A 12,811-nucleotide genomic window follows, 5' to 3' on the forward strand; every position below is an offset into this window, starting at 1 on the left:
GGGGGGGGGGGTGTGTGTGTTATTTTAGTATTCTTTAGCTGTAGTTGGACTCAATACCTTTATTTTATGTATTTTTACATGGTGCTGAGGATCGAACCCAGGGCCTTGACCCTGCTAGGCGAGTGCTCTACCTCTAAGCCACAGCCCCAGCCCCAGCCCCAGCCCTTGTGTTGTTTTAATGGAGCTGGTACGGTTGGTAATTTGATTTTCTTGACTGATTTTGTGTCATCACGGGGGTGTATGTCTGAAGTCCCTGGGGAGCTGAGCAAAATGAGGATGCAGATGTGGGCTGTGCGGTATTTGCCCCCAGCAGGACCATATATTCAGTTTACATCTGTGTGGTCTTGGCACAGGCTTCATGGATGTCTGGGGTGGAGTGTCTCCTGAGAGGTCACTGTGCCCCAAACTCAGCTGCGCCCAGGGGTGCAAACCTATAATCCCAGCAACTCTTGAGGCTGAGGCAGGAGGATGACAAGTTGGAGGCCAGCCTCAGCAACTCAGCGAGATCCTGTCTCAAAATAAACTGGCTTCTGAGTAGTTGCTGGTAGTTTCTGTCTTGGTTTATCACATGGATTTTTGAGAGAGGAGAGAATCGAAAAGGCATTTTGTTCAACAGGTAATTAAATTTTGTTCGTATTTGTTTTGAAAATATGCTAGGCTACCTTTATTCCTTGTGTCCCTCCATGTTTTGGAAGGCTTGTGTCCCTTTAACAATTGAAATAAAGAAAACCAGTTGAGCTCCAGGCCTGGTGGTGTAATCCTAGTGACTGGGAGGCTGAGGCAGGAGGATCACAGGGTAGAGGCCAGCCTCAGCAACTTAGCGAGGCCCTAAGCAATTTAGCAAGAGTCTGTCTCCAAATCAAATATAGAAAGGGCTGGGGATGTGGCTCAGCGGTTAAGTGCCCCTGGGCTCTGTGTCCGGTACACACGCAGACACATATACAAGGACCATGATGGTCACAAGCCCCCTTACCTTTCTGACCACGAGGCTGAGAGGAGTGACACACTCGGGCGTGTCGTTGCGGGAGTTGTTCACCATGGAGGAGACAGGGTGGAAGGTGATGTTGTCTGTGGGGTGGATCAGCTTCAGGGCTTCCTGGGTAGACACCTCTCCAAAGTCGAGCCACTTGGACACAGCCTCCTCTCCATCCAAAATGGCGGGCATCCTAGCCCATGGGTCAGGAGGGCGGGTGGGGAAGGTTGTGGGGTAGGAGAGGGAAGAGAGATCGGTCAGCTAGTAGGTGACAGGCCATGAGGAGGAGCTGGCCTGCCCTCCGTCCCTCGTGTGACAGGCTCCCCCTCGGCACAACCCAAGAGGGCTCCAGAGTCAACATGGAGACCCCAGAATGAGTGTCACGCAACACAGTGGAGAGGCTACAACCAATCCCACTGCAAGCCACTGAACATTCTAGAAAACTAATGAACTTTCTTTGAGGCCTCAGCCTAAATTTAAAGACTAGATCTCTCTACAAAAATCTCCAGCCTCCCCAAATGAGAAAGGCCTACAGTAAGCCAGGTGCAGTGGCGCACGCCTGTCATCCCGGTGGCTCGGGAGGCCGAGGCAGGAGGATGGCAAGGTGGAGGCCAGCCTCAGCAACTTAGCAAGACTCTGAGCAACTTAGTGAGACCGTGTCCCAAAATAAAAAAATAAATAAATAAATAAAGGGGGCTGCAGATGTGGCCCAGTTTCTGGGTTCCATTCCCAATACCAAAACCAACCAACCCAAAAAAGTGTTTTTGATGAAATATAGGAAATTGTTTAAGGCTAATTAGCAAAATAGAAAATCATATGAAAGTGCAGATACAGGTTGGGACCAGGCCAACAGCACCAGGGAGAACAGTACGTTCTTCTCAGGAGAACACCCCAAAACCACCGAGGCCAGTGTTCAGATGTGGCAATAACTGCGAAGGTGTCACCCAAGCAGGCGGCTCTGTGGATGTCTGTTTGGAAATTGCAAATCTCTTCCAATGTGGCTGAGATCTCGGGGATCCAGTGGAGTATGAAGAATATATTGCATTTGCTTTTGCAGAATTTCATCTGAGGAAATGTGAGGGCCCCAGAGAAACTGAGCCTTGTAGGAACACACACACAGTCTCACATACTCATTCTCTCAATATCTCAAACATGTCTTAGTTTCCTGGCTCAAACATACCAGGCAGTCTGGGGTGCAGCGCTTGCCTGGCACGTGGGAGGCCCTAGGTTTGATCCTTAGCACCACATAAAAATAAATAAATAAAGGCAGGTGCAGTGGTGCACGCCTGTCATCATAGCAGCTCAGGAGGCTGAGGCAGGAGGATCGCAAGGTGGAGGCCAGCCTCAGCAAGTTAGCAAGACCCTAAGCAACTCAGGGAGACCCTGTCTCTAAATAAAATATTAAAAAGGGCTGGGGATGGGGCTCAGGGGTCCAGGGCCCCTGAGTTCAATTCTCAGTACCAAATAAATAAGTAAATGAAATAAAATAAAGGTATTGTGTCCTCTATCAAAAAAAACAACAAAAAACCCAGTGAGTCATTGCAGATGGAAGCATTTTAAATACTGAACAGAAGCTTGAAGTAATAAAGCATCTTGAGAGAAAAAAGAGAACACATGATCATCTCCAGAGCAACGGGTATAGACAAATCCATATCAGTGACAAGGATGTAAAAATAAATGTCCCGGCTGGAACCACTTTCCAAATACTGTGAAGGCATGAGAAGATTCTTTAGCATTTGGACTGAATTAACTTCTCTCATAAAGAAAAAAGCACGAGATACACATGATGGGTTTGGTGGGTAACATGACTCTGCTTTCCAGAGCTTTCTGTGGATGGGAGAAGCCACAGTACAGAGAGAAATGGCACTAAGGAATTTCCAGCAGTGCACGCCTGTCATCCCAGCAGCTCAGGAGGCTGAGGCAGGAGGATCGCAAGGTGGAGGCCAGCCTCAGCAATTTTTTATTTTTTATTTTTTAATTTTTTATTGTTGGCTGTTCAAAACATTAGCCTCAGCAATTTAACGAGGCCCTAGGCCACTCGAGGAGACCCTGTCTCAAAATCAAATAGAGCGAGGTACAGTGGCACACACCTGTCACCCCAGCAGCTTGGGAGGCTGAGGCAGGAGGATCAGGAGTTCAGAGCCAGCCTCAACAAAAGCGAGGCCTGAGCCACTCAGGGAGACCCTGTCTCTAAATAAAATACAAAATAGGGCTGGGGATGGGCTATTCATTGGCTCAATTTTCTTTTTTTCCTGATTAAACCCAGGACCTCCTGTGCCAAGTAAGGACTTTCTACTGAGCTATGTCCTTGCTCTGTCATTGTGTTTTATTTTTGGTCCCAGAGAGGGAACCCACTGAGCCACAACCCCAGCCCCTATTTATTTATTTATTGAGATATTTATTTTTTAGCTTTAGGTGGACACACTATATTATTTTTTTTTATTTTTTATGTGGTGCTGAGGATCAAACCCAGTACCTCATGCATGTTAGGCAAGTGCTCTGCCACTGAGCCACAAGCCCAGTCCCTGAGACCTCTTCATTTGTTTTGAGACAGGGCCTCATTAAGTTACTGAGGCTGGCCTCCAACTTGTGATCCTCCTGCCTCAGCCTCCCCAGCTGCTGGAATTACCAATGTGTACCACCGTGCCTGCCTCTGATTGGTTCTTGTCAGGTAATTTGGTCACAGCCGTGTTTGTGCCTATGTTGTAGCTGGACTGATGATAACTATATTTTGTACAATTTTAGTTTTCCGGAAGCTGCCTATCTAAAAGCAGAGGACAAACCCTTGTTGGAATCTTTCTGGACCCAAGGCTGAGACGCGTGACTTGCCTGGGGTGGATGTCGGTAAGGCTTTTGCAGGAGTCCACGGTGATGATGGTATAGGAGTACAGGGGGTCTCCCCCCTCTGGGGGCTCCCAGCAGTCAAAGATCCCCGCCATGGTGAGCAGCCTCCAATTGTCCCAAGCTTTCCCCCAGGTCTCAGCGCTATCCACAGCCCCGGTGGCGTCTTCTGCCTAGAAGTACAAGGGCAGAGGATGCGCTCAGAGGCCACCTCTGCAGGCTGGACAGCTCGGCACACGCCTGCAACCTCGGGTACTCGAGGCAGGAGAATCCCAAGTTCAAGGCCAACCTGGGCAACTTGGTTCTTTTTCTTTTTGAGGGGTGTCCAGGGATGGAACTCAGGGGCCTGAGCCCCATCCTCAGCCCTTTTTCTATTTTATTTAGAAACAGGGTCTCGCTGAGTTGCTTAGTGCCTCACTAAATTGCTGAGGCTGGCCTCCACTTTCAGTCCTCCTGTCTCAGCCTCCCAAATCACTCGGATGACAGGCGTGGGCCACTGCACCTGGCTTACTCTTGTTTCTTGCTGAAGTAACTTTCCTCTGCCCAAAACACAGGTTTTGACCTTTCTTCTTTGTACTCCTACTTATTATTCAAGATTGAGTCTAGGAGCTAGAATATAGAAAGCTGGAAAAAATATCACTTCTACCTTAACAATAAGAAAAAAGCCGCATCATTTCCACAATCATAATTTTCTCTAAATGCATCAGAGAAGTGAGGTTGCTGAGCAACCAGTGTGCTGAAAATTTAAGACAGGAGCTCCAAGAGGAAGCGGAATGGAAATACTAGATGATTGTGACAAAGGGAGGAAGGCAGGGCCTTTGTACAAACCAGCAAGCCATTAAGAAGTCAGATATATCATCTTTTTTTTAGTGACACCCCAGAACCCAGGGGTGCTCAACCACGGAGCCATGTCCCCAGCCCTTTTTAGTTTTTGTCTTGAGACAGGGTCTTGCTAAATTGCTTAGGGCCTCCCTAAATTGTGGAGGCTGGCCTCAAATTTGTGATCCTTCTGCCTCAGCCTCCTGAGCGGCTGGGGTTACAGTCACGTGCCACAGTACCCACCTATTATCAAACTCTTAAAAGCAGAGTATGGGCAAATCTGAGGGAGACAGAACCCCCAAGCACTGCAGTCACTGGGGGAGTTTGTACCAGCTTGAAGGCTCTTCTCCGTGGACCTTACGGGGTGTTCATGTGAAAGAGTGGAAAGAGGGAAGAAACTTCGAGGAATCCAAGTGTGGTGGTGCATATGAGTAATTCGAGCCATTCAGGAGGCTGAGGCAAGAGGATCGCAAGGTGGAGGCCAGCCTCAGCCACTTAGTGAGGCCCTAAGCAACCCAGTGAGACCCTGTCTCTAAATAAAATATAAAATAGGGCTGGGGATGGGGCTTAGTGCTTGAGAGCCCCTGAGTTCAATCCCTGGTCACCCCCCAAAAATAAAATAAAAAAGAGCTGGGGATGTGGCTCAGTGGTTAAGCACCCCAGGGTTCAAACCCTGGTACCCCAAAATAAAATAAAACAAAATTGGGAGAGATGGAAACAACAAATGAAGACAGCAATAAAAATTATCTAAAGTGATTCACAAAAAATAGAAAAACCAAATACAGAAGAGCTCATCCAAGATCCACAGGACAAAACCAAAGCATCTAGTGCTTTTCTAATTGGAACCCCAGGCCCAGAGCGCCCCCCAGTGGTGGGGTGTGAGCTCAGCACACTCCAGGCCCTGGGGGGCCATCTCCAGCACCAAAGGAAGACACCAGATCTCAGGAAGCCAAGAGAAAAAGAGAAGAAATACTCAAAGAGGTAACAAATGAGTGTTTTCCAAATATTTTCCATGCCAGAGATCCAAACTCCACAAAATACACTTTCTTCCCTTTCCAGATACAGCCCCAGCCCGCACCTGTCAATGAAGACGGTCAGCCAGGTGTGGTGTGGCGCATGCCTACAATCCCAGTGGCTCAGGAGGCTGAGGCAGGAGGATCGCAAGTTGGAGGCCAGCCTCAGGAACTTAGTGAAGCCCTGAGCAACTTACTGAGACCCTGTCTCTAAATAAAATATAAAAAAAGGGCTGGGGATGCGGTTCGGTGGTTAAGCATCCCTGGGTTCAATTGCTGGGACCAAAAAAAGAAAGAAAAGATGGGGATTAAAGCTGGGGACAGGGAGGTAAGGGAAGTGACTTCTAGTAGGCTTGTCTTTGGAGCAATGACAATGTCCTGGAATCAGATGGTGATCATGGCTGTGTGACATTTTGAAAATGTTAAAAATCATTGTACTTTAAGAGGGGACTTTGTTGATCTGTGAATTAATTTTTTGTGGTACAGGGATTGAGCCTGAGAACACTCTTGTCACTGAGATCCAGCCCCCTCGTCTTTGTATTTTTAAAAAAAAATATTTTTTCAGGGCTGGGATTGGGGCTCAGTGGTAGAGTGCTTGCCTAGCACATGTGAGGCCCTGGGTTTGATCCTCAGCACCACATAAAAATGAAGTAAAGATATCGTGTTCACGTACAACTAAAAAAAATATTTAAAAAAAATATTTTTTCACTTGTTGATGGACCTTTGCTTTATTTTCTTACTTTTGTGTGGTGCTAAAGAGGAAACCCAGTGCCTCACGCAGGCTAGGCAGGTGCTCTACCACAGAGCCACAGCCCAGTCCTGTATTTTCATATTGTTTTTAGTTGTAGGTGGACACAACACTTTTATTTGAGTTATTTACTTTGGTGCTGAGGATCCAACCCAGGGCCTCACACGTGCTAAGCAAGTGGTCTCCCACTGAGCCCCAACCCCAGCCCCCTTTGTCTCATTTTTTATTTTGGGAGGCTGAGGCAGGAGGACCGCAAGTTGGAGGCCAGCCTCAGCAATTCAGCGACACCCTGTCTTTATTTTGAGACAGAGTTTCACTAAGTTGCTGAGGTTGGGATTTAACTCGTGAACTGTCTGCCTCATGTCCTCAGGTAGCTGGGATCACAGGGACATAGACATGAAGATCAACAGACAGGATGGTGTGGCTGTGAGTGTCCCCAGAGTTCCCATGGGGACAATACAGGAAGGTCCAGAGGAGGAGTGAGGGGGTGTGAGGCCTGAATCCTGGCAGTGAATGGCTCCCTGGGGGTCCCCTGGTGGCCCTTGGTGGGGTGTGGGGAGGAGGTAGCCCTGGGGCCATGGCTTGGGGTCCCTATTTGTCCCTGGAGAGTGGAGTCCCTGCTCCCTGGTCCCCATGGGAGCTGCTCCCTCCCCACACTCTTCCTCCATGATGTCCTGCCTCCCCTCGTCCCAGGAGTGGGGCCGCCGTCTGTGGACTGGGACCTGGGACACCCTGAGCCCCACGTCCACTGGCCCCCTCTGCAGTTGTGCTGGAGGGTCCCTGAGTCACAGCAGTGAAAAAGCTGACTAAATCAATGACCTTGACTTGTTTCTAGGTCCCTTCTTTCCCAGAGCCCGCTGTGGCCGATACCTTTTCGGTCTTGACCTGGGGGAAATAGATGAAGTAGGGCTGACTCTGGCTTGTCACTTGGCTCCGCTGCCATTCGTAGAATCCATCTGCTAAGACCACACAGCGCTGTCCCTTTCCCAGAGGCACCTGAGAGAGAAGAGGAAGATACGGTCTCAGTGGTACCCTGTGGCTTCGCAGGAGGCATCGAAGAGCTTAAGTGAAAACCAGGCCCAGGGCTGGGGTGAGCCAGGAACAGGGTCCCCATGGCCCTGGCCTGGGTTCCACCCCCAGGACCGCAAACATAATACAAAATCCAGGTCTAGCATGTGACCTTGAGTTAATTTCTGTGTACCTCACTTAGATCCAGCTTTTTTCTTTCCTGGTATTAGAAACTGATCCCAGGGGTGCTTAACCCCTGAGCCCCGTCCCCAGCCCTTTTTATATTTTATTTAGAGACAGAGTCTCACTGAGTTGCTTAGGGCCTCGCTTTGTTGCTGAGGCTGGCCTCTACCTTGTGATCCTCCTGCCTCAGCCTCCCCAGCTGCTGGAACGACAGGTATGCACCACCACACCCGGTTTCTCCTTTTTTTACTAATCGACTCATGCCTACCCCTCGGAGTGAGGTGTCTTAAAATCTTTCTGGCGTGTTCACAAGCACTGACAAGAGAGAATCACCCTAGCTGCCTTGGCTCCGCAGGAGGCCCCTGTTCTACATCCATCCCTCACTCCTCTCATCGGATCACAAGTACATGAGAACCTCAAAATAAAAACTGCCTCCCAGAGGACAGTAATCCACAGAACATAAGATGTGACTGTTCTGTTGTAAAGTCTGGCACCAACTGCACTCAACATGAACAACTGGGAATATTTTTTAGAACCTAATCTTATTCATCAGGCATACAAGGCATTCATAGCTCTTAGGAAAAAAGAGGAGTGTGTGCCTTTCCCCACCTTGAAGGACCGTTTCTCCAAAATGGTGTCACTGCGACAGTTGGTGATGTTGAACGGCATCTTGGAAAGATCGGCTTCTTTGAACCAACATGGGACCAGGCCCCATCGCATGGGGGCAATGACCCGCTCTGATGAGTCTGCGCCCTGCCACAGAAAAAGGAGAGCATAATAGTAACAAAATTTTCCAGTTGTGGAAGGACATGCCTATAATCCCAGCCACTTGGGAGGCTGACATAGGAGGATGATACACAAGGAAGCCTGTACATGGATTTTTCTAGATTCCTACTTGTATTTTTTTGTTGTTGGTGGTTGTATTAGGGAGTAAAACCCAGGGGTGCTCAACCACTACGCCACGTCCCCAGTCCTTTTTATTTTTAAATTTTGAGACAGGGTCTCACTTAGTTGCTGAGGCTGACCTCCAACTTGAGATCCTCCTGCCTCAGCCTCCCAAGCAGTTGGGATAAGTGAGTGACACCACACCTGGCCACAGGATATTGTTAAGAATTCAAGATAACCCTTGTCCTGCATCTGTTGTTCTTTCTCTTTCCCCATGCACTCTCTCTGAGGGCCCTGTGAGGTTGCCCTCTGCTTACCACTGCCTATTAGTCGCTCTCAAGCCCTCTCCAAGGGCATTGGTTCCTGACTGCTCAGCCTACCTCTTTAGTTCCCCCCTCTCCAGAATGCACAGTGTTCCGGGTTTATCTTCCAGAAACCCCCCTCTGGCCACCCTCTTACTCTTCAGTGATTTCCCATGTTGTAACCAGAGCACCAAGTTCAGAGCCCGTGGGCCTAGAATTCATGACTGTCTGCCTTCTGGCCATACTTGATTGTCCGTTTTGTGTACTGTACCCAGCCACACAGATTTCCTCAGTTCCTGTGGGCTCCTCCTGTGTTGTACCTCTTCTCTGCTAGAAATGCCTTTCTTCCAGATGGCTTCCTCCTCGGAAGCCCATCCTTGCCCGTTCTCTGACTAGAAGCAGCCCCATGGTGTTCTGTGGCCCCACAGCACTTTGTGTCTCGCTTCCAGCACGTGTGGCTCTGGCTGGTGTTGCTGCAGCTGACTGTGTACTGTGTCACCTCCCTCTCTAGACTGTGAGCTCCTCGTGGGCAGGGACCGTCTGTGCTCCCTCTTTGTATTTCTGTGGCACCTAGCACAGTGCCTTGCACTTGATAGGTGCTCAATAAGTGTCTGCTCGAGTGAACTGGAAAAAAAAAAAAAAGAATTCAAGATAACAACGGGGCCTGGAGTTGTGGCTCTGTGGTAGAGCACTCGCCTAGCATGTGAGGCCCTGTGTTAATTCTCAGGAGCACATATACATAAATAAAATAAAGGTCCATTGAAAACAAAAAAATAACAATGACAGGTACACACCTGTGATCCCACCCAGTCAGGAGGCTGAGAGGCAGGAGGATTGCAAGTTGGAGGCCAGCCTCAACAACTCGGTGAGGCCCTAAGCAACTCAGTGAGACCCTGTCTCTAAATACAACATAAAAAAGGGCTGGGGATGGGGCTCAGGGGCTGAGCACCCCTGGGTTCAATCCTGAGTACAAAAAAAAAAAAAAAAGCCAATCAACTGAATTCAGATTTCAATTTCAATAGAAATCTGCAAGACAACTATTCTACCTCTGAGTTCTCAACTTTGCACACTGACATACCTCTCCGCAACACCCAGAAACTTCTGGTAATGGCCAGGGTCACTTTGGGTTATTGTGACATAGGGGGGTGCTCTTGGTACCTATTGAGCAGAGGCTAGGGAGGCTGCTGAACATTCTAGCCTGCACTGACCCTTCCCACCAGTGGCCCACGCCTGTAATCCCAGCAGCTAGGGAGGCTGAGGCAGGAGGATCACAGTTAGAGGCCAGCCTCAGCAACATAGCAAGGATGATGTCACCAGTGCCTAGGGTGAGGCTTGTTCTCACCACTTCTATTGGTGACCTTTAACTGAGTGGGTTCATTGGACAACTGTAAACCAAACCCACACGTGAGGACAATGAACAGGAAGTGGGTGAGAAGCCCAAGTGCTGAGGGTAGTGCCTGGTATTAGTCACCTTTTCCATTTTGGTCCCTCAACAGAACAGCTGGGGGCATTGGGGTGGATAGATCAAAGAGGAAGCAATTTGCAAAGTGGCGGTTTCAAATGCAAATACTGCAATCTAGATGCGCATGCTGGCCAAATGAACTGCTGAAGTATTTCTAATTTGTTTCACAAATTACAGGTTTGAGAAATATGAAATATGAAATATTTATCAAATTATGAAACGCAGGCAATCTTTTTTTATTTTTTTCTGGTACCAGGGATGGAACCCAGGGGCGCTTAACCCCTGAGCCCCGTCCTCAGCCCGCTTTATATTTTATTCAGAGACAGGGTCTCCAAAAGTTGCTGAGGCTGGCCTCCAACTTGCGATCCTCCTGCCTCAGCCTCCCAAGCTGCTGGGATGACAGGCACGTGCCACCTCACCCATCTAAACCGTGAAATCGTAACCAAACTTATTAATGAGATGTAGGGTCTAACAGCACATTAGAAAATTCCTAACAGTGACTAGTTCTGGTTCTAGCATCCATTAATTGGAATGGGGATTGCTATCGGGAATTCAGTTCCAGCTTTGCCTTTGCTGATCAGGCAACCTAGGACAAGTCCCCATCTTTCTGTTCAACAATATTTTGTTTCCAGTGGACCTCCATTCAGTAAGTCTTCAGGGATTTGGAAGAGAGCTAGGGGCTAACAGCATAGAAGACTCACACACTGATCTCCCTTCCTTCTAAATTCTGTCTTCCTTTTAAATATGTCTCATCTTTTCCTTTCCCCTTTGAGGGTCTCCTCTTTTGTGTGGGGAGGTCAGGGATTGAACCCTAGGGGTGCTTAACCACCAAGCCACATCCTTAGCACCCCCCTTTTATTTTTTAATTTTGGGTACCAAAAATTGAACCTAGGGGCACTCAACCACTGAGCCACATCCTCAGCCTATTTTTATATTTTATTTAGAGACAGGGTCTTGCTGAGTTTGCTTAGTTTGTCGCTGAATTGCTGAGGCTGAATTTGAACTCATGATCCTCCTATCTTAGCCTCCCTAGCTGCTGGGATTACGGGCGTGTGCCACTGCACCTGGCCTTTATTTTTTGAGACAGGGTTTTGTTAAGTCGCTTAGGGCCTTCCTAAATTGCTGAGGCTGGATTTGAACTTGTGATCCTCCTGCCTCCACCTCCAGAGATTTGTGGGATTATAAGTGTGAGCCACCATGTCCAGAGTTGCTGCCTTAAATAAAAAAAATAGAAAAAAAAAAAAACTTTCCCTCCAAATAAAAGTCTTATAGAAATCGGGCATGCATTATGGCTAGCATGTCCAGTATAGCGAATGCACTTAAATTGAGCCCCGGGGAATAGTGAATCAAGTCCTCAGGTTATAAAGCAATAATATAACTACTTTCATTAAGGTCTAGAGTGGTTCTCATCTGGGGGCCAGAATATATAGATAAAAGCTGATTTAAATGTAATCCCAGCCAGCCAGTGGCACACGCTTGTAATCCCAGCAGCTAGGGAGGCTGAGGCAGGAGGATCACAGTTGGAGGCCAGCCTCAGCAATTTAGCAAGGCTCTAAGCAACTCAGGAACATCCTATTCTCTAAATAAAATACAATAAAAGGACTGGGGATGTGGCTTAGTGGTTAGGCATCCCTGGGTCCAATTTAGGAAAACAAAATGTAATCCTAAATTAGTGGCTCTATTATTTGAAACCCTGTATCATCGAATTAAAAAATAAAAGAGCAAACTAAAAAAAGGACAGTGGTAAGGCACCCCTGTGCTCCATCCCTAGTACTGCTGAGTGGAAACTGGTCCAGTCGGGATCCAACTGGTTACCTTCTCCAAGTGCAGCCGAGACAGCAGCACCGGGCTGCTGGACTGGGGGCTCTTGTTGTAAGAGGGGTAGTACTTCTCGGGGTCTCTCCACTCTGGGAGTCGCTGCTGGCCCTGTCGATCGCGATAGGCACAAGCTCTCGTGAGGACATCTCTAGGTAAGTGACAGGAGGTGCGCCCACACATTCTTCAGCTCGGCCTCCCTCTCACCACCTTTAAATACAAAACATCAGGAGAAGGTTTACACAAGAAATATCAGATCTTTTTTTGTTACCAAGGATGGAACCCAGAGTGCTTAACCCCTGAGCCCCATCCCAGCCCTTTTTCGTATTTCATTTAGAGACAGGGTCTCGCTGAGTTGCTGAGGGCCTCACTAGAGGCTGGCCTCCAACCCGCGATCCTCCTGCCTCGGCCTCCTATCGGGATGGCCTGGTGAAATGTCAGCTCTCAGTCACAGCGTCCTCCTGCGATTTCCAGGTTCTACTACTCGGGACCCCCAAGCTCCATCAGGACAAGGATCCGCCCCTTTGGCTCAACACCCTGGCCCCACGGTGCGGCCCTGGCAGTTAATTTAATTGCATTAAAGTATCGGACGCTCCCCAAATAGTTGCCCGGATGCAACTCCCCGAGGAGGTGGGTTTCCTGGAGCAGCCAAGAAACAGTGGGGCCCCTGGCGCTGCCCTCTGGGCGACCCTTGGTCCCGCCCTTCTCTGTCTGTCCCCGCAGGCGCCGGCGACCCCGCTGAGGGGCACCGCTCACCTCGGG

At 48.8% G+C, this 12,811-nt stretch overlaps 1 protein-coding gene across 3 annotated transcripts in view; it reads right to left on the reverse strand.

The window, feature by feature from the left end:
* The window catches only part of Hmces (5-hydroxymethylcytosine binding, ES cell specific), a 42,135-nt gene that overhangs the window by 29,157 nt on the left and 167 nt on the right, over nucleotides 1-12,811 (reverse strand). For 2 of the 3 annotated variants that reach the window (XM_015506748.2, XM_048786264.1), the window contains exons 2-6: nucleotides 12,050-12,259; nucleotides 8,195-8,338; nucleotides 7,265-7,390; nucleotides 3,803-3,987; nucleotides 971-1,166 (exon numbers count right to left, since the gene is read on the reverse strand). In XM_015506748.2, coding sequence (XP_015362234.2) covers nucleotides 971-1,166; nucleotides 3,803-3,987; nucleotides 7,265-7,390; nucleotides 8,195-8,338; nucleotides 12,050-12,232 — 834 coding nt within the window. In that variant the 5' untranslated portion in view covers nucleotides 12,233-12,259. Of the gene's footprint in view, nucleotides 1-970; nucleotides 1,167-3,802; nucleotides 3,988-7,264; nucleotides 7,391-8,194; nucleotides 8,339-12,049; nucleotides 12,260-12,805 lie in introns of all 3 variants that reach the window. The other variant, XM_048786265.1, reaches the window with a different exon arrangement.

This window comes from Marmota marmota, unplaced genomic scaffold (genome assembly GCF_001458135.2).
Source record: "Marmota marmota marmota unplaced genomic scaffold, marMar, whole genome shotgun sequence".
Lineage (NCBI taxonomy): Eukaryota > Metazoa > Chordata > Mammalia > Rodentia > Sciuridae > Marmota > Marmota marmota.